The 20,900-nt window shown below is 31.1% G+C and overlaps 3 protein-coding genes across 8 annotated transcripts in view; 1 reads left to right on the top strand and 2 right to left on the bottom strand.

The window, feature by feature from the left end:
* Positions 1 to 1,296: 1,296 nt before the first annotated feature.
* LOC114268548 (transmembrane ascorbate ferrireductase 1) lies at positions 1,297 to 10,563 on the bottom strand. Its single transcript, XM_028209733.2, has 4 exons — positions 10,315 to 10,563; positions 3,316 to 3,364; positions 3,018 to 3,217; positions 1,297 to 1,677 (listed from the first exon to the last, which is right to left on the bottom strand). The coding sequence occupies exons 1-4, from the start codon at positions 10,453 to 10,455 to the stop codon at positions 1,378 to 1,380; spliced, it is 690 nt and encodes a 229-aa protein (XP_028065534.2). The 5' UTR covers positions 10,456 to 10,563; the 3' UTR covers positions 1,297 to 1,377.
* A 5,075-nt stretch (positions 10,564 to 15,638) lies between these two features.
* On the top strand, positions 15,639 to 20,523 carry LOC114268546 (uncharacterized). Of its 2 annotated transcripts, XM_028209729.2 has the most exons (8): positions 15,639 to 15,777; positions 15,927 to 16,127; positions 16,212 to 16,343; positions 16,524 to 16,561; positions 16,677 to 16,785; positions 16,875 to 18,875; positions 19,850 to 19,917; positions 20,061 to 20,523. In XM_028209729.2, the coding sequence occupies exons 1-8, from the start codon at positions 15,703 to 15,705 to the stop codon at positions 20,308 to 20,310; spliced, it is 2,874 nt and encodes a 957-aa protein (XP_028065530.2). In that variant the 5' UTR covers positions 15,639 to 15,702; the 3' UTR covers positions 20,311 to 20,523. The 2 variants fall into 2 exon arrangements, with proteins under 2 accessions (XP_028065530.2, XP_028065532.2); XM_028209731.2 differs by lacking the exons at positions 15,639 to 15,777; positions 15,927 to 16,127; positions 16,524 to 16,561.
* LOC114268547 (uncharacterized) overlaps positions 15,821 to 20,900 on the bottom strand; it is a 32,708-nt gene continuing 27,628 nt past the window's right edge. For 2 of the 5 annotated variants that reach the window (XM_082882287.1, XM_082882282.1), the window contains 2 exons: positions 16,152 to 16,428; positions 15,821 to 16,044 (listed from right to left, as the gene is read on the bottom strand). In XM_082882287.1, the coding sequence (XP_082738413.1) occupies positions 16,414 to 16,428 (15 nt within the window). In that variant the 3' untranslated portion in view covers positions 15,821 to 16,044; positions 16,152 to 16,413. The remainder of the gene's footprint in view (positions 16,045 to 16,151; positions 16,429 to 20,900) is intronic. The other 3 variants (XM_082882286.1, XM_082882283.1, XM_082882284.1) reach the window with 3 other exon arrangements.

Here is a 20,900-nt window from a genome sequence, read left to right as displayed (position 1 = left end):
AGTTGATTTTTTAATTTTTTTTTAAAAAAAGGTATAAAAAAATAAAAATAAAAAATATAACTCAAAATAAGGTAAAAATTTAATTTAATTTTTACCCAAGCATTGGCCACAATGATTATGAGCAGGTTGTGCATTAATCATTCAATAGTGAAACAAATATAAGTAACAACTTGTCGTTTTGTCCCCACCAAACAAGACCCCATCAAATTCCAAGAAGCCATTAACAATAATGAAACCAATAAACTGTTACTTTTGTTTTATATGATATTGCCATCCTGTGAAGAAAGAATCTAAAAAAGATTAACAATTATTAAAGAGAGACCATCTACAAGTTGATAGATAATATGTTATACATATAGAAAGCTTAGAGATTAATCAAACTGTTACTTTTGTGTTATTCTTTGGCCATTGTTATGATCACCCTCTAGCTTTATGTATTTATAATTATAGAGTTTTACAGCAATCAAATTAATATAGATTACTTTGATATCCCCCTTGTATTTAATCAACAAAATCATTTGTTGAATAATTTTATATGTACCAATTAATGTATTAACTAGTATACTAACAGATGATGTGATATAATTTTATAAGTTTTGAATATTTATAATTTGTACAATAGGTGAAATCAGTAATAATGACATAACACTAATTGATATACTAGTGTGTGTATTAATTAATGTATGTAGCACCGCCGTTATTTTTTATTGTAACGAAATTTTTACAGAATTTTATAAATTTAGTTCTAATCAGTTAGTGCAAAATGAAAATGAGCAAGGGATAAAGAGTAGGTCTAAATGCACGGATAAATCTTACAATATTAGGTATAAATATAAGATAAAGGATGGTTCACTACAAGAAATTAGATTTTAAAGAAAAAGTTTAGAAATAAAATCACTTTTTAATAATGAAATATTTTAATTGCCAAAAAAATTTATTATTGTATTTTTAGTACAAAATTAAACATTAGTGATGAATTACAAAATTTTGTAACCAATTTTTTTTGTCAAAAAAATAAATACTTTTTGCACTAAATTGTTTTGTTCTTAAAAATATATTTATTAGCGACCTTTTCAAAATTGTTTGTAAAAATTATTTTTTAACTTTTCGAAATGACTTTTTAGCCATGAAAAAAATTGATCTTCAAATATTTTTTACAACAAAATTTACTTTTGGGAGAAAAAAAAGTTTAATCCATAAAACCCTTATAAATTGTAGGTCTTGCATATGCTAGACTCCACATGTGAGACTGATTCTTTGTCTCATATTTGTATCTCATCCTATGAAAATCTTCGGTGTTCAGAATAGAACTTTTGATAACATAATCATGTAATAAACAAAACATGAGCATGGTTCAATAAAGTTGCAACCACAAGTTTATAATGCAAAATAGCTGTACTTGTCTTCATTTGGAGGCTGAGAAAGAGATGTCAACACCACAAAGGCTCCAAACAATATTGTCACAATGGCAGTGAAGTTGACAAGGAATGCCTCAGAGCCATATTTGGCAAGTCCAGAGCTCTCAAGGAATGTCAGCTTCTCAAGAAACCCCAAAGCAGCATTGCCAATAGCCAAGATGTAAACAAATAGCCCAAATAGCACATGCCATGGTAGTGATTCTCTTCTTACTGAAGCTGTTCCACCAGGGTAGAAGAACACAATGAATCCATATATCCACTGCAATTTTTCTTCCACAAATTAGCCAAAAGTTCCAACAAAAAAAGAAGAAAAAAATTCTTGAAATATAATTAGGTAGAGCTTATCAAATTTTAATAATTTATGATATGACACCATGTATGACATTAATCATATTTCACATGACATTATTAGTGTTGGTGCTTTCTAAGTAACTCAAATGATATATCCAAATGGGGGTACTTCAAGGAAAATAATTTACAAATAAAGTGTATAGAAAGTTATAGAAAATCTGATCAGAATCATTCAAAAGTGACATTTTTAAAATTAAAAAAAAAAAAAAAATCACTCTTAGAGCATCTCCATTCAACCCTTAAAAAATTTGTATGTCAATTTTTTTAAGTGTCAAATTGGTATATAAATTTGACATATATAAAAAAAACAAATCCTTCTGATATGCTAAATTTATTATTTTATTGCTTTAACTTTAATTTATCATTAAAATAATGAAAACAAAGACATTTGACATATTTTTTATATGCCAAATTGACAACTCACTTTTAAAGATTCAGACGGAGTACAATTGGATGTCAAATTCTATTGTCAAAAGTGCCACCTCAAAATTGACAATTCAAGTGGAAATGCTCTAAAACTCGCCAAATTCTATTGTCAAAAGTGTCACCTCAAAATTGACAATTCAGGTGGAAATACTCTAAAAATCGCCAAATTCTGTTATCAAAAGTGCCACCTCAAAATTGACAATTCACGTGAAGATACTATAGAGCTCCAACCAAAGTGCTAAATCCTATGTGCCACATCAACAACTCAATTTTGACACGAAAAATGAAGTCTACTTAATATGTCAAATGTTGAGTTAGCATTTGGCATGAACTCAATATGTCAAATTTGACATGCTTGCTCCCAAGTTTGAAGTCCATTCAATAAAATAGTTTTATTTTTAAAAATAATAAAATAATAGATTTGATATATCAGGTGAAAACTTCCATGTCAAATTGACATATGTCAATTTGCCACCCAAGCTTTCAAAAAAAATTTGACACACCAAATTTTGAAGATTTGGGTGGAGATACAATAAGTTTTTTTTTTTGTTTAAAATAAATAGATATAAAATTTTCATATTATTCTATATAATTTTTTTTTTCCCTATTCATATAATATTACTTGATAGTTTAAACGTGTATTGATCACCTTAGGATTAATTTGGGTTGTCCTTATTATATGATTTTAAACCAATAAACTCATAGTATGAGTTAGAACTCAAGTCAAAAGCCAATTTCCAATTCCATCAATCAATAGAGCCATCCTAGGTTATTCTAAAGGCCCATTTCTTCACAGACAATCTAGGGTCGGATTGTAATTACCTGAACACCATAGAGAACAACAATTCCGATACCAAGCCAGGAATGTAAACTGTAGAGATTGGCAATACCACTCTCATTATGATATTTGAATGCAGCATAAACACCCACTATCCCCAATATCAGTGCAATTGAATGAAGAACTAGATGGATCAGTTTCTTCACTTCTTTCTTCAATGGAAGAGCTTTATAACTGATAATGGCTGCATTTGAAGAGAAAAAAAGAATAAAAAAACTACTCTGAAAAATTCAAGTTCAAGAATTGTAGCAACTATGGAACTATAAATAAATTATTAATTACCTTCGCCTCCGATAATAATTAGGCCAATCAAAATCAGAACAGGATGAATCTGTATTGACAAAAAAAGAAAAGAAAAGAAGATTCACAAAATTAATATGGGGAAAACTTGATTAATTGCATTTGTTAGTATTTTAGAGATTTATGTTACATGCACTCGGAATATGAATATCAAGTGAGTGTGCGCCTAAATGTATACATTTCTAAATCTAGATATTGAATTTGAGTCCAAAACTTATGAGTACAAGACGACACACTAAATTGTTATATATATCTTACATATTATATAGTATTTTTAGATAAGATGTAATTTATTTATAAAGGTAATGAAATTTAAGAAAAATATGTAGGCATTTTGGGGAAAAGAAAGTTTACTTTTCAAGGATATTAGAGGGAAATTATATTTTCACATACTGATTTACCTCGATGCATATCATTTTTTCAGTACGCACACTTATAAATTTGATTAAGTATTATTTGTCTCATTCCACACACCACATATTCTAATGATAACTCTTAACTCAAATATTATACACGCACTTTCCACCCAAACACCCCCACACAGACTCATCAACAAAGAAATCAGGTTTTTTCTGCACTTGAATAGAAGGAAAATTAGCTATTCTTTCTATAACTACACCAACCCCAGGGACCCCAGCACCACAATATGCAGCCTCTGCAATTGATACACCCTTGAAAAACATATTCACTAAAATATCATCAAGATTGTTCTCTAAACCTTCCTTTGCGGTTTCTTCCCTCTCCTTCAATCACGGCCGGCCCTTGCTTAAGGCCAATAAGACTTGTGCCTTATGCCCACAATTTTAGCCCAAAAAAAGGATTTCCAAATTTAATAAATTGTTATAGGCTCAACTTTTTTTTTTTTTTTTTTTAGGATCAATTTAAAGGGTCTCAAAATATTTTTTTGGTCCATGTTTGATTTAGTCCATATTTAGGCCTCGTTTGGGAACCCTCTCTTTTAGCCAAAAAGTCAAAAAGTTAAATTAGCCAAAAAACCAACAACTCATACCAAAAAGTCAAATATTCTCTTTTCTCTCTACTTTTTGCGTATCTTTTCGTAAAAAGTCATCCCAAACATACTAGTTTTTTTAGCTCATATTTTAGCCAAATAGCCAAAAAGTTATTAAATTAGCCTGTTCCCAAACGAGGCCTTATGTGGTTTGACCCATATTTATTAAAATAAAAATATATAAAAAACAAAAAAAAAACAAACAAATAAAGTGTTTGGGCCAACCCAACCAGAACCATACATACAATATACAACATTTTTCACTTAATATATGAAAGTAAATTTTAGTTTATAATTTTAATAATTATATGTGAAAGTATACTTAAATAAAAAATTTGTGAATACTTATCATTTTAATCATAAATTTTTTATTAAAAAAAATATATTAGTGGAACCCCATTTTCATAATTCGCCTTAGGTCTCACAAATCTCAAGGCCGCCCTGCCTTCAATTCGTCTTCATCTTCGTAATAGCTCTGGAAATCTTCTTCATCTTCTTCTAATTTCACTTCCCTAGATGAATTTACACCAAAAATTACTTGCTCTTCCATTTTCACCAACTTCCCCAGGAATCAACAACAATTTTATTTATTTATTTATTTTGGCATGCCAAATTCTAGGGATGTTCCAACTCTTGTTTTTCAAATCAAAATCTAAGAAAAACCCATAAAAAACTAGATGTAAAACTCCAAATTATGATAATACAACCAAAAGGCTAATCGTAAGAATTCAAAGGATTTGTGAGTTTGTTTGTTGTTTTTTTTTTTTAGAACAGTAGGTTTGTTTGTTGTTGGTGGTGGTAAATAGAGAGAGAGAGAGAGAGAGAGAGAGAGAGAGAGAGGGGGGGGGGTGTTTAGAGATGAGATAGGATGAGTTGATTGGAGTTTTGATGCCTATTAGGATCATTTTATTTTAAGATATAATTGTCACTAAAATAAAATTTTATTAAGTATATGCACTAAGATAAATAGGTGTGTGAAAATAGAATTTTCCGATATTAGATTATTCGAGAAAAGGAATAGTATTTTGGGTAAACTATCAATAAGTTTTAATATTTGGACTTAATTTCCATCAAACTCTATTGAAAATAAATCCTAACGAAATTGTTGCTAGAAATAATTTTTTGTGATTATTTTTTGCATGTCACTAAAAATTGACAATTAGTGATTTTTTTGTCACTGTTTTTACAAATTGTCACTAAAACTTATAATTAGTGATTTTTTTTATGACAAAATTTTTAAAATATCGCTAAAAGTTAAAAATTAGTGATTTTTTTTTGTGACGATTTTTTAAATTGTTGCTAAAAATTAACAATTAGTAATATTTTTAAATAGTATTTGATAAAAACACCATTAATTATCATAAAATTTATTAAATAATAAGTTTACCCATTAAGCGATCTAGGATAAACTATCAATAAATCTTAATAGTTAAACTCAATTCTCATCAAATCCTATTAAAAATAAGTTATAATAAAATCGTCCTCAAAAATAATTTTTTTGTGATGATTTTTTTCATATGTTGCTAAAAATTGATAATTAGTTTTTTTTTTTGTCACGATTTTTATAAATTATTGCTAAAATTTACAATTAGTGACTTTTTTTGTGACAAATTTTTCAAACTATCGCTGAAAATTATAACTTAGTGAATTTTTTTTTGTGACGATATTTTATTAAACTGTCTCAAAAATTTATAACAAGTAACAGTTTTTGTGACAAAATTTTCAAACTATCACTAAAAATTAACAATTAATGACTTTTTAAATACAGTGGTGCTACGTGCACCAATTAGTGTACTAACTAATATATCAATACTAATTATGATATTATTCTTAACCCCACTCATTAATCACATTACAAATCCCAAAAACCTTTTAAATTATGTCATATTATCAATTGGTACACTAATTAGTACACTAATTGATACATATAGCATTATTCTTTTAAATAATGTTCAATCAAAAATATCATTAATTATCATAAGACTTATTAAATAATAAATTAATTTATTAAGACCTGCATATAAATCTCCCTTCTATACAGAAGTCTTCTAATATTTGAATTCGTTTGGGATGTAAGTTGGCCTTTTGGCTAAATGACTATTTTAGCCTAGAACTAAAAATCTTCATTTGTGATAGACTTCTTGACTTTTTTAACTTTTATAAAAGAAAAAATAAAATAAGTATAATTTGAACATGACGTTTTGTCTTATTAATTTTTTAATTTATTTTATCTTTTTATAATTAAAATAACAAAAAAAAAAAAATTAAAAACTTTGACCTGCCGAATGAAGGCTTTACGTGTTACCGAACAAAACGTTCATAATAAGCTGACAACATTAGCTACATGTGGGCAAGCACGTGACTCATTAATAGCCCACAAAATAAGGATAAGAACACAACCCAACGTGTGTGACAGTGCGATGAGGCTACATACCGGAAATGGTAGGTAGCATAATAGAGTAACAAAGTGGAATACTTTTTATGGTGAAAAAGGGCTTCAGACCGTGTTTGGGTCTACTAAATAAAAAACAACTTTTTAATTAAAATGCCAAAAAAATTATGTCATTAATTAAAAAAAATTAAATATCACATCAACTTCCTTGTTCAAAAAACTAAAAATAAAATAATCATTGCAGCTTCTCAAACATAATTTTTTCAACATTCTAAAAAAAAATTAAAAAATCAGTAAAGAAATTAATCCTAAATGAAACCTAAAACTAGCCCAAAATATAGTTAAATATTGTATAAATACACATATAAACAATACAAAATATATATTTTGATATAAAAGAGATGACAACCTATTTTTCTATCATATATATATATATATATATATTTTGTTCCCAAAAATTAATTGTTAGTTGCTATATTAGCATCTATCAGAGTTACCATTCTCACCCCTTGCAAAATAACAAGTGTTTGCATCTTAATTCAACTCTCCTTAAAGATATTTGAACCCATAACCTCCGAGAAAATCCATAAGAGTATGAATTAAAACTTGGGGTAATTCTAATATACATAAACACTTGAAAAGAATATACCATATCTACTCTTCATTATGTTATTTTATTCTTTAATTATAATCAAGGAGCGTTTTGGAAATGGTTAAAACTTAAGGTAATTCTAATATACACACTTGAAAAGAGTATACTATATTCACCCTTAGGTATGTTTTTTTTTTTTTTTAATTATGATTAAGGAGTGTTTTAAGAAGATGGAGTTAACTTTTAATCAAGTTTTTTGTCTTTCGTAGAAAGTGATTTGGGAAGTTAATAAAAAATTATTTTTGACTTTTTTTTGTTGTTAACATTTGTCTATAATATTACATCACAATAAAATGACCAAACTCCCCCATCTATTTTCAAAAATTTGTCTTTTCACCCATGTATAACCATAAACAATATGGAAGGTATAATTGTAATTTCACATATAGCTTTTTTAGACCTCCTCAAATGACTTTTATGTTAAAAAAGCCAATCTAGCTTTTTTGGACGAGTCCGGATCCTCGGCCGCCCTATCCAGCGGCCCTTTCCAGCAGCGTGGGCCAATTTTCCCAAAAAAAAAAAAAAAAACAATGGGTTCTGCTGGGTTCATCATGTTCCTCAAGTTTCTCACTTCAACAATGGGAGGAACAATGTTTCTTCATCATCTTCATCAACAATGGGTTCTGCTGGGTTCATCATCAACAAAAAAAAAAAAAAATTTGTTCATCAACATCAACAAGGGTCTGCTAGGTTCCCAAATCACATCCGAGATTGAAATTGAAAACCCAAAACCCAGTACAATTCATATCAAAATTATTTGACTTGAAACCCAAGACTTGCTTAAAAGAGTACATGTTTGTGTGTGTATGTATGTGATTACCTAGATATGGAAAAAGATGTCAGAAATCATCATGAACATCAACATCACAGATCCAGATCGTTGCTGGGTTCATCAACACCAACAAAAAAAAAAAAAATCATCGTCATCAAGATCAAGATCAACAAGGTTCTGTAGATCCAAATCATCAACATCAACAAAAAAAAAAAAAAAATTGTTCATCAACAAGGTTCTCCAGATCCAGATCACCATCATCTTCAATCCAGATCAACATTCCCTACATCTTCAGATTTTGCCCTTCATCTTCAGTTTTGAACATCATCATCATCTTCAACATCATCATCATCTTCATCATCTTCATCAACAATCAAATCCAGATCTACTGGAAAGGGCGACTGATCACCAACATCACCGATCCCGATCACCAACCCTCGTTCTGTTTTTTTTTAGATATATATATATATATATATATATATGGATGAACCCAGCCCTCGTTCTGTTTTTTTTTTTTTTGTTTGGAAAATTGGCCCCAAAACAATTTTTTTTTTTTTTTTTTTTGTTGATGACGAACCCAGCAGAACCCATTGTTGATGAAGATGATGAAGAAACATTGTTCCTCCCATTGTTGAAGTGAGGAACTTGAGGAACATGATGAACCCAGCATAACCCTTTTTTTTTTTTTTTTTTGGGAAAATTGGCCCCAAAACGACGTCGTTTTGGGGCGCTGCTGGAAAGGACTGCTGGATAGGGCAGCCGAGGATCCGGACTCTTTTTGGACAAGCTACAAAACACAACTTTTAACCAAGTTTCCAAATGAACACTTCTTCTTTAATTATGACTCATGACTTTTTTAGTTATATCTTATGTTGTGTTTAGTTATGATATTTTTTGAATTATGATTTAGAAAATATAAATTATGTCATTTTCCTTTTTAGTTATAATGTGCATATAATACATATTATTTAAAGAGTATGTACCATAATATTTCTCTAAAACTTATTAATGAAAACATGACTAAATATTATATGAACTAAAATTTTAAATAAACACATTAATATAATTAAAAACAAGTGCAATTTACCTAATCAAAATTTACATTGAATACTTGTTTGTTAGTATTTCAAAATTTGGTAGCTAAATTTGATCGTCAAAACCTTAACCCTACTACAAGCAAACTCATGGTTACGTATACAATTCTCACTCCTTGTTTTTGGGTAGACAATTCTCCCAAACAAACTCACCTTGCCATGTCCATTTCCACCCACGAAAGCAGTGACGTAAGCAATATTAGTAAAATGAATCAAATTGAATCAAACAGTGAACAGCCATGTGCTCAGCCAACTCTAACCAACTAACCCAGCCAGCCCTCATTCAAAATATAAATAATAAATAAATGAATGACACATAAAAGGTCTATTTTGAAAAGAAAATTAATTTTTTAATTTTTTTATCATAAAAATGTGTATAAAAAGTAAAGAAATAATAATATGATTTAAAAAAATTAAAAGGTCAAAAAAATAATTTTTAACTCAGTTATCAAAATAAGCCTTAATATATATATATATATATATAAAATAATTATCAACTCCAGATTAATTGTAATTGAAGTATTAGATCTCAATACCAATTACCAAGAATCCTCTAGAGTGTTTTTTTCCTAAAGTTTCTAAAGTGGTGTATTGTGTGGTTGAGATTTAATGCTGAAAAATTGATGTGACTTTGTCATTAAATCTCAACTACACAATGCACCACTCTAGGAAACTTTAAGAAAAAAAAACTCTAGAGGATCCAATACAATACCCACCTTTCATGTCAAATTAACATATGCCAATTATTATTTAAGCCTTCAAAAAAATTTGATATATCAAATTTTAAAAATTTGAATAAAGATGCTCTTATGTCCTAATTTATTTTTATTTTTATTTTAATCTTTTATGTTATAAATTCTGTGCATAACACGGACATTATGCTAATACCCATTATGAAGAAAGAAGAAATGCACCACCCCCTTCTGATTTTTAATCTCATAGATATTGATTCATTAAAATTACTTCCCAGAAAAAATAAAAAATAAAAAATAAAATCAAACAAAAAATGTTTACAGATATATAAAAAGAAGAAGAGAGAAGGATAAAGGGGGGAGTGCTTACATTGAAGATGAGGCTTTTGTTGGAGGAATCCCAGGCTAAGCCACCCCTAAAGTGAATGCACCAGACCAACACCATAACCGCACCTGCTATCCCCAGTACGTGCGCCACTATTGACAGCACCACTGCCTTAACCCCTATCATCTCTCTCTCTCTCAACAATATACAGAAGAGAGGAATGATGTATAAGGAAGGAGGAGTTGACCTGCTCTTCTATTATTGTTATCTTTTAGATTTAAAATCCTATTTTACATATTTTTTTATTCAATTGGAATAGAATTACATAAAATATTAAAAAATGTCCAAACATTCATTATTGAAAATATTATTAAAATACTTAATTAATATTTCATTAAATCGATTATTTGTGTCAATTTCATATTTTGTAAATTTTACACTATCCTAATATGTTTAATAATCACGCTATCAAATTTTTTCCTATTTAATCCTAACCCGTTAACTTTGAATACAGTTTGAATCATATTAAAAAATTTCACCATTATTTCAATCAATATAATGGTTACATTTAAAATAATAAACGAAATATAGCATATAATTGTAATCAACATAGTTTTTCAAGTTCAAATAATATTTATAATATTAATGTGCTGTCAATAAAAAACCAAAGTATTAAAAAAAGTTGAAATTTCACTACAATCGTAACATATTCAACTTCTTTTATTCCCCTTTTTTTTTAACATTTTTTTTACATTTTAACACACTTATTATACATCTCCAAATAACTGTCATCATTATTTTCCTATTATTAATACACCCAAAAAAAAAAAAAATTAATGGGCTCACATAATTTGTGAATTGATGAAAATTATTAAAATGTTGCTCCAATTTAAGGTAAATTACCGATAATTTAATAATTGAACTTAATTTCCATCAAATTCTATTAAAAATAAGTCATAATAAAATTATCATTAAAAATAATTTTTTGTGATATTTTTTGCATATATCGTTAAAAGTTGATAATTAAAGACTTTTTTCTCACGATTTTTATAAATTGTAACTTAAACTTACAATTAGTGACATTTTTTTATGACGATTTTTTCAAGTTGTCACTAAGTTAAAAATTAGTGACATTTTTTTATGATAATTTTTTTAAACTATCGTTAAAACTTATAATTAGTGATATTTTTAGTGATAAATTTTTTAAATTATTGTTAAAAATTAACGATTAGTGCCTTTTTTTTTAATAATATTTGATAAAAAAAAAAAACACTATTAATTCTAGTTGGACGCCTACGTATTCCGGGCTTCTTGTTATTTTTTCCACCTTCGCATTTGGTAATCATTTGGTTCGGATGCCGTGAAACGGCCCAAGCCCTCCTGGCCTTTGGGCTTTCGGCCAACCTCAATGAAACTTAGGCTGGGCCTTGACCTGTGTATTAGAGTTTGATCTGTCTATTAGCCCATGAAATGCCACCCCCTAGACGGCCCGTTAGCCCAGCAAATTCTAAATATTTGCCCTTAAAAACTGACTTGTAATTAGGGGGTCGTGAAATGGCCCATGGACAAAAAATCGGATATTATTCGACCACCTAACCCATTACATGCCGTCCCAACGCGCTTAATTATCTAGCCTGTCCCATTAGATCATTTAGGATTTTGGACAAAGATTTAAAACCCAAACCCACTCATACAAGCACGCATGGGTGAATCTAATTCGCCCATCCCACGAGCTCGACTCAAACTATCTTGTCCAAATTTTTTTTAATATTATCCAAAAAATAGCACTGTTAAATTTAATTTTAATTCATTAAAATCAATACTGTTCCATTTAAAAAAAATTAAAAAAAAATTGATAACCCATATTATCCTTGTAAATTGTACTTTTAAAGAAAAATGTATAACACAATTTGTTAAAATTGAATCTGATAATGACCGGTGAATCTTCCTAACTTTCAACTTTTTACATATAACATTGTTATAATTTGTTAATTTGATGAATTTATATTTTAATTTGATTATTTTAATAGTATTAATTAATTTGATCATTAAAAAAGAAAAAATAAATGTGTATCACTTAATAAAAAATGTATAATTCAGTCCAGTTTAATTTTGACCCATACAATTTGAATTTATAAGTAGGACATGATTTTAATTTTTTTAAATAAACTCGTCTTGTATTAACCTGTCGACTAATCAAAACCTAAAAATTCATTATTAGATGGTACGTGGACACAATAGTTATAGGCCAGGTAAGCCCAACCCGTCCCATTGATGTCCCCTAACTTTATTCTTATGATCCAACATAAAATTATAAGTCTCACATTTTCTATTAATTACAATATTTATAGAATACCACCTAGTCATGCCTAGGATAGAGGTTATCAAATGGCCCACAGACAAAAAAAAATCAGTATTACCTAACCTATCCCATGACCCATCCCAATCCGCTTGACTGCCCAACCCGTCTTATCCCATATAAAATCATTTAGGATTTTAAACAAATATTTAAAACCCGAGCCCGCCCATGAACCCAGCCCATACAAGCCTGTATAGGTAAATCTAGCCCGACCATCCCATCAGCCCGACTCAAACTATAACGTTCAAAAAAATAACATTGTTAAAATCAATTTTAATCCATTAAAATTAATATTGCTCCATTTAAAAAAAAAATAACATTTGAAAGTTCATATTATCTTTCTAAATTATACTTTAAAAAATACACAAAATACAATTTGTTAAAATTAAATTTGATAGTGACCAATGACATCTTCCGAACTCTGAGCATGATTTGTTAATTTTGTGAATTTATACTTTAATTTAATTGTTTTAATAGTATTAATTAATTTAATCACATGAATTATGAAAAAAAAAATTATGTATAACTTAATAATATAAGTATAATAAAAAAAATATGTAATCCAGTTCAATTTGATTTTAACCCGTCAAATTTGAATTTATAGGTAAAACATACTTTTAAGTTTTTTTTATATAAATGCGACTTGTACCAACCCATTAACTAATTAAAATCCAAACAATCTATTAATATATCAAACGTGGATATAATAATTGTGAGCTAGATGAGCCCTATTCTATTGATCACCCTACTTGTAATGGGTCAACCCCCTTCTCCGGGTAAAAAGGTTGAATCCAACCACGTACTCAACATGATGGTTGACTTTGATACCAAAACTCTGCTAATTTATTTTTTAAATATTTTTAAAAACTAATTTGATGAAAAAATAAAAAAAAATTATAATAAAATATTTATTACTTTCATATGATTGTCCCCTCTTTGGGATGGGAATAATGTTTGAAAATTAAAAATATTTGTTTTAGTATTTATTTCTGCCAAATTAGCTTCTAACTTCTTACAAAAAAAAAAATCTAAGAATTTAACCAAGCAAATTCATATTATTTCTTAAGGTTATTTTGAATCATGAATTTTGGTATGGATTTAAAAAAGAAAAAGAAAAAAAGTGAATGAAATGTAAATAAATATTTTATTTATATATATATTTTTTCCTTTTCAACTCAATATCCGAATCTATAACCTAAACAGAGTCTAAATATAACTTACCCTTAGGCCCCGTTTGTTTTTGGTGAAAGAGAGGGTATTGGGATTGCTAATACCAAGGTATTAGTAGTAGCCTTGTTTGTTTTGAGAGAATGCCTTGGGACTATTAGTCCCTTGGTATTACTAATACCCTTGGAGAGGGGATTGGTAAGGAGGAGGTAGAGATGGTATTAGAAAAATAGTGAGGGGATTAGAATTTTTTTTATTTTTTATATATGGGAAATTTTTTTTAAAATATAATTTTTAATTTTTTATATTTTTTTATTTGTTTTATTATTTTATATAAAAATAATTTAACAATTCCTCACTACTAATCCCCTCACTATCAATCCCCTCACTAATAATCCCCTCACTATTAATCCCCTCACTATCAATCCCCTCCATTCTATCTCCCAAAACAAACGGGGCCTTAGAACCTAGTTTGCAAGGGGCGCATAATAGGGCATATTGACACATTACCAACACAAACTAGACCTAAAAAATTTGCGCCAAATTAGGTAAGGCATAAAAACTCAGGTCAGCTGTTGACATCCACCTCACCACCCAAGAGTGATCAATTCATCAACAGATCCAGCTCAAAATAAATAATTAAAATGAGATTTCCCACACACAAAATTTAATACAAGATCACAAGATGCGTATGTATGAGAGAGGAGCACATGGTTTCACGTGTTTTTACACATTTACAAATGAATTTTTGCAGAGGGTATTTGATTACCAACAAGCTACTCAATCATGGACAGAGAGCACTACTACTAGTTGCATTGCACTGCATTGCATTGCATTGCTGGAAGAGACATTGTGAGGCTGTGTTTCTTCACGGGTCAGATTTGTAAAGGGAGTTTGGTCCACCATTAATAATGTCTTATCACGTATATTGAAGTCCAGAGACATCAATATGGTTGTACCTTCAACTACCTTGCACTACCGTGTAAGGTGGTCCAGCCTTGGTTGTTAAATTATAATTGTCATAGCAATAATGTTCCATTAAAAAAAACACTAATCCCATGGAACTGCTATCAGATTCACTATTCCAAAACCTAGATCTTGACTCAACGGTTGACAACTGGGTATTAACAAAAGCCAAAGCCACAGTTTGGACTAAAAAAGTTTCATTATTTGCGAGTAAAAAAAGCGACTACGTGCACGAGATTTGCGTTAAAACATAGTCTAGGAAGGACAAAATGTACACAGTCTTATTCCTATTTCTGGAGACAATTTCCGTGATTTGAATCCGCGCTACCTAGGATGCTAACAACAAGCCTTACCATTGATTTTCCACATCAAAATAGACTTTTCTCACTGTTCGTTGTTATTGGAGCTTTACACTCAATGGCTGGGTTTATCAAGTTTGGGGGAAGCAAGCAAAGAACAAAGTTTGACTTTCTTTTTTCTCTTTTCTCTCTTTTTTTTTCTTTTTTTTTTTTCATGTCCAGTGAAGATATGTCATAGAAGCAAAGTATAGAAGTGTAGAGTGATCTACTTTACTTAAAGCTATAAAGTATGAACTCGAGCCACAAGCCAGCAAATAAGAAAAATCTTATAGGATCTAGAGCTATTCTTCTGAATAAATTATTTATGTTATCTATTTTTTCTTATATTATATGATTCTCTTGCATTTTAATTAGAATCCCTACTTCTAGCTCCCAAACTAGCATCTGATTCTTTAACTAGTTAGATTTGACACACCTGACAGCCTGTTTGCCACTTTCACACCAGTTTTCATTGTCAATATCACAAGAAACACCTAATATGTTTAGCAATCAAAACCACATATTCATCATTCCTGTTTGATGTCTCAATGAAGTAAAAGTGAGACTGTTTCAGAAGAATTGAGAGCTTTAGTTTGATCAAAGATGTTCAAGCCAGGAAGATGGAGAAGCGAGAAGAAAATCAAAGCCGTGTTCATGTTGCAGTTTCAGGCAACTCAGGTATATATATACTAAGATGACAAACTAAGAGCAAATCATCACATTTCCTACAACTAAACTGAAATATTTGACTATATAAGTGTTAATCAATATACAAAAAATGAAAAGTAGATAATATTTATCTGGTTTGTGAACTGTACCGTTTACAGGTGCCACAATTGAAAGCAAAAACACTGACAATATCTCTGGTTCCCGCGGATGTTGGAAAGCCGACGGTGAGATTAGAGAAAGCTGCCATTGTGGATGGAACCTGTTGTTGGGATAATCCTGTGTATGAAACAGTGAAATTAATCAAGGAGCTGAAAACAGGAAAATTCAATGAGAAATTTTATCATTTCATTGTAACAACTGTAAGATATGACCACAAGTTTTACAGGTTTACTCCTTCAGACTTTGTTCCCATAGATGTCTTCTGAAACTTTGAAATCTTGCAGGGGTCGTCAAAATCAGGTCTCCTGGGAGAAGTCTCGATTAATTTTGCAGATTACGCAGAGGCAGCTAAACCTTCAATAGTCTCCCTACCCCTCAAGACTTCAAACTATGCAGGAAATGGAGCAATTTTGCATGTTAGTCCCTCTCTCATACACAATATTTCTTCTGATATGTGTCTTGATAGAGTTATTCAAATGATTTAGATCACCCAAAAGTTACCTAGGAAAAAATGCAATGTCATACGTAATACATTAATACAAAGCAAGCAAATTGCAAGATTTTTCACTCTCATATATGAAGGTATAATTGGACAGGTCACAATTCACAATATGCAGGGCTCTAATGATCAAAGGTTAGATAAAATATTACCACTCAGTTCAACTTTGCATTTATTTATTTTATTTATTTCCTTTTTTCACATGTTCATAAAACAATGAGCTAGTATCTTTCTTCATGTGAATCTTCAGAGACAATGATGAAGGTGAAACGCCAACAACCAAGTCACATGATAGGAGCTTGAAGAATAATTTAAGGAACAATGATAGAAACGGAAACAGCAACATCAATTTTACTGAAGTAATGTCTCTCACATCATTAACCTTTTCACTTTTCAATTTGCAGCAGCAGACAAAGTTGCAATGAAATGTTTCTTGACTGTTCTACAGGATGATTACATCAATTACCTCACATCAGAGGAGTGTGAACACAATGCGAGCTTAAAAAATCTTCTTGTGGAAAATCCTATAATCTGTGAGGATGATACCACTCTCAGACAACACTCCATGCCCAAGAAGAGAACAGTTGATGTTGTTCAGAAAAATAGCCATATGCATCAGAGAACAAACACAGACTGGTCAGTGGGTTCTGTTTCAGATGGAAGTATAGTCGACTCACCAAACAGCCCCGAGGAAAATTTACCAAGGGACAGGTCAACAGAGGCTTCAGATAGATCCAATGAAAAACTTGTAAGAGAAATTTCTATGTTGGAAAGGCAGGTAGCAGTATCAGAACTGGAATTACAGTCGCTTCGGAGGCAAGTTGTGAAGGAAAGCAAAAGGGGACAGGACCTAACGAGACAAATCGTTAGCCTGAAAGAAGAGAAAGATGTGCTTCAAACAGAATCTGAACAACTTAAGTCTTTGCTGAAATGCAGGGGTGATGTAGAAGTTTCAAATCAATTGCAAATGGAGATCGAAAATTTAAATGCTATATTAGAAGAAATTAGGCAAGAGCTTAATCATGAGAAAGACTCAAATACCACTATGAGAATGCAGCTGCAGAAGACTGAAGAATCAAACTCTGAATTGATTCTTGCAGTAAGAGACCTTGATGAAATGTTGGAGCAAAAGAACAGGGAAATAGTTGATCTCTCAGCCATAATAGAAGCCTGTAAGAATGAAAGGGAGGCTTCCAAAGAAGTTTCAGATTGCAACAATGAAGCCAATGAAATAGACATGCTCAAGCAGATGATCACAGACCTTTACGGTGAAATAGAGGTCTACAGGAAAGACAGAGAAGAGCTAAAGATGCATATGGAACAGCTTGCTGTGGACTATGAGATTGTAAAACAAAAAAACCATGTTACCTCTCAGAAGTTGGAGCAAAACGAAATAGAACAGATGAAGATGCAGAATGAATGCTCAGACTATTTGGCAACTATAAAAGAGTTCAAACTCCAGATAGAGAGGTTACAGAAAGAAATCAAGAAGCAGGCATTAGAAATATCAGAATCGTCAAACACAATTAATGAGCTTGAAACTCAGGTAAAAAGCTTGGAGAAAGAACTGGAAAAGCAGGCACAAGGATTTGAGGATGATTTAGAAGGCATAACACTTGCCAAAATTGAGCAGGAACAGAGGGCGATCCAAGCGGAGGAGGCCTTGAGAAAGACAAGGTCAAACAATGCTATTGCGGCTGAGCAAATTCAGGAGGAATTCAGAAGGCTTTCTGTTACAATGACATCTAAGTTTGACGAGAATGAGAAGCTGACCATGAAAGCAGTTACAGAAGCTAATGATCTGCACCAGCAGAAAAGTGCTGTAGAAGAAATGCTCCAGAAAGCTAATGAAGAACTAGACTTGATGAAAGAGCAGTACGAAGTAAAACTTCAAGAACTTTCAGACCAGAAAGATCTGAAATCAAAACAAATAGAGCAGATGTCGCAGGAACTCAAGGAAAAGTGCATGCAAATTGAAAAGCTTAAAAAACAAGATGAAGAAATGCACCAGTCTTTCTCAATTGAAATCAAAAAACTCAAAAGTGAGAAAGGCAGGCTCAAAACAAAGAATGGCTTCTCTGAAGAAGCAGAGCATAAACAAAAATTGAGAGGTGAACCAGAGATGCAGCAAAGATGGAGTAAAGAAAGAGAAGAACTAAAGAGAGAATTTGATTCAGCAAGAAAGGAAGCTCAAAAACTACAGAAGGAAACAAATACTTTGAGGTCTTTGAAGGATGAAAAGGAGACAATGGTTAGGATTCTGCAGTCAGACATACAAAAGCTCAGAGTTCAAAATAATGAATTGAAACATTGTTTGTCTGAAGAAGAGCAGGAGAAAGAAAACCTGAGGAAAGAGGCCGTTAAATTGGAGGGTGACCTACAGAAGAAGGAAGAGGCAATCATCGTTACAGGAAAGAAACTGGTCGGTGAGAAGTTTAATTTGGTTGAGGTAATCATTCAATTCTGTTGCTAAGATCAAAAGTTAAGTATATAAGAAAAGAAAATAGAGGCACAAGTGTCACTTAAAGAAGGTCTGCTGTATATGTTCTTTTATTTTCCATATTTTCATAGGTGTTCTAACAAATGTGTTAAGAAACAACAAAAATGCACGATATCTTGTATCCTATGTTAAGGTAACATGGTCTCACAAACACGTCTTCAGCTATTTTACTTATGTAGCTAACTTTACTAGAGATCATAAACACTTGTGTACTGGATTGTAATGTTTAGATGGTCCTTTACCCAACCAAACAAGCTTTACCCATCTTGTGTTTACATCAGTAGTAAGAACAGCGATTATGTAATGTCTAACATGAAAGAGTAGCACATAAGGAAAACAATCTAGGAAACAAGTTTGAAAAAATAGAAAGCAGCATGGAACAACTCAATCACATTAGAAGTTTTTATGCACACAGTTCCAAGAGGTTCATGTCTCAAATATATTGACAAACATATGCACCAAGCACTGTCATTTGAACGGGCCAAAGATTGGTTCATAAATCCATTCTTTTGATTTTTTTAGAGAAAGAAATTAAGAATTGTAGTTCAAAGATTAGCAGCATAGTATTTAAGAAAGAATCTTTTTAAAGACAATTTGTCAACCTGCTAGTTGCCAACTTGCCACACTGTGAAGCACAATAGTTCATAAGTTCATATATAGACAGGCAAGATTCATAAAGGGGACTTTCTCCACATTAGAAATGTTATAAGTAGATGGTTGATTACACCCCTGGAGAAACTCTTGCATGTTCAAGTTCAGTAAAATCCGACCGGATTTTATTCAATCAAAACCTTCTCAAACTTATTTTTTCTAATATGAATCAGATAGTAACTCAAGAAGCACTACCCTTTGACAGTCTTTCAAAGTTGAATGGATTATTTTCGGTCAACACAAAACATTTTCATACTCATACCTTTTTACAGCTTTCAGAGATGAGCTCTACGCCAGGCACATTCAAAGAAAATCGAGTTGGCAAAGCGCTAGTCAAAAGGTAAGAATACGCAACTAGGTCAACCTTAACTTTACTTTATTTTAGGTTACTTCATTGTGACATTGCTTCTATGCATACATTTTTGTGGTATAATGATGTGTTCTCATGCATCCATGACAATGAATTCACTCTTGTTTTCACAGTGAAGTAGAAACTTGCTCAGGGATGAACATATCCATTTCCCAGACAATTGATGATTGCCATCCTACCCAATTGTTAAGTGAAATGGAATTACTGAAGGAAAGGAACAAATGTATGGAAGGAGAGCTGAAAGAAATGCGAGAGAGATATTCAGAGATAAGTCTCAAATTTGCAGAGGTAGAAGGTGAAAGGCAACAGCTAGTAATGACTGTACGAAACCTGAGAAACAGTAAGAAGACTAGCTTTTTCTGAGATGGTGGAAACCTGAAAATGATACTATGGAAAATATGTGCTAGCAGGGTGTGGTGAGTAATAGCTTTTTCTGAGATGGTGGAAGCCTGAAAATGAAACTACAGAAAATATGTGCTAGCAGGGTGTGGGGAGTAATGTCAAGGTTACACTAGAGTTCGGCAATGTAGCATGTACATCAGCAACACGTGTTATAACATTCTTTCATTGTGTTTATTGTTCATCTTCTCTGTAGGAAAAATAAAAAATAACCGGAGTATTTGATTAATTTAACAGAACATGATCAAGAAGCCAAGCCATGTTCCCTAAGCCAATAAGTGCACTTTGTTTCCATCACGGAGACTTTTGCATCTGTAGTGTGTGATATTCACAAATGGGGTTTTGGCCTTGCTCAAACTAGTGGGGTTGTTTGGGATGAACTATATAAGTGCCCTTTTTGACATTTTTACTAAAAAAGTAGAGGGAAAAAAGATGTATGTTTGGGATAATTTTTTGACTTTTTACGAAAAAATGTGTATTAAAATATTGTATCAACTAGCAAAATTACCGAAGTACCCTTCTGAGCACTGACATACACTGTGCTGTGTCTGTGC

The sequence above is a fragment of the Camellia sinensis genome, chromosome 8 (assembly GCF_055761805.1).
Source record: "Camellia sinensis isolate YWXY chromosome 8, ASM5576180v1, whole genome shotgun sequence".
NCBI classification, from domain to species: domain Eukaryota; kingdom Viridiplantae; phylum Streptophyta; class Magnoliopsida; order Ericales; family Theaceae; genus Camellia; species Camellia sinensis.
The sequence above is the reverse complement of the archived record's forward strand: the minus strand, read 5'-3'. Positions and strand labels throughout refer to the sequence as shown.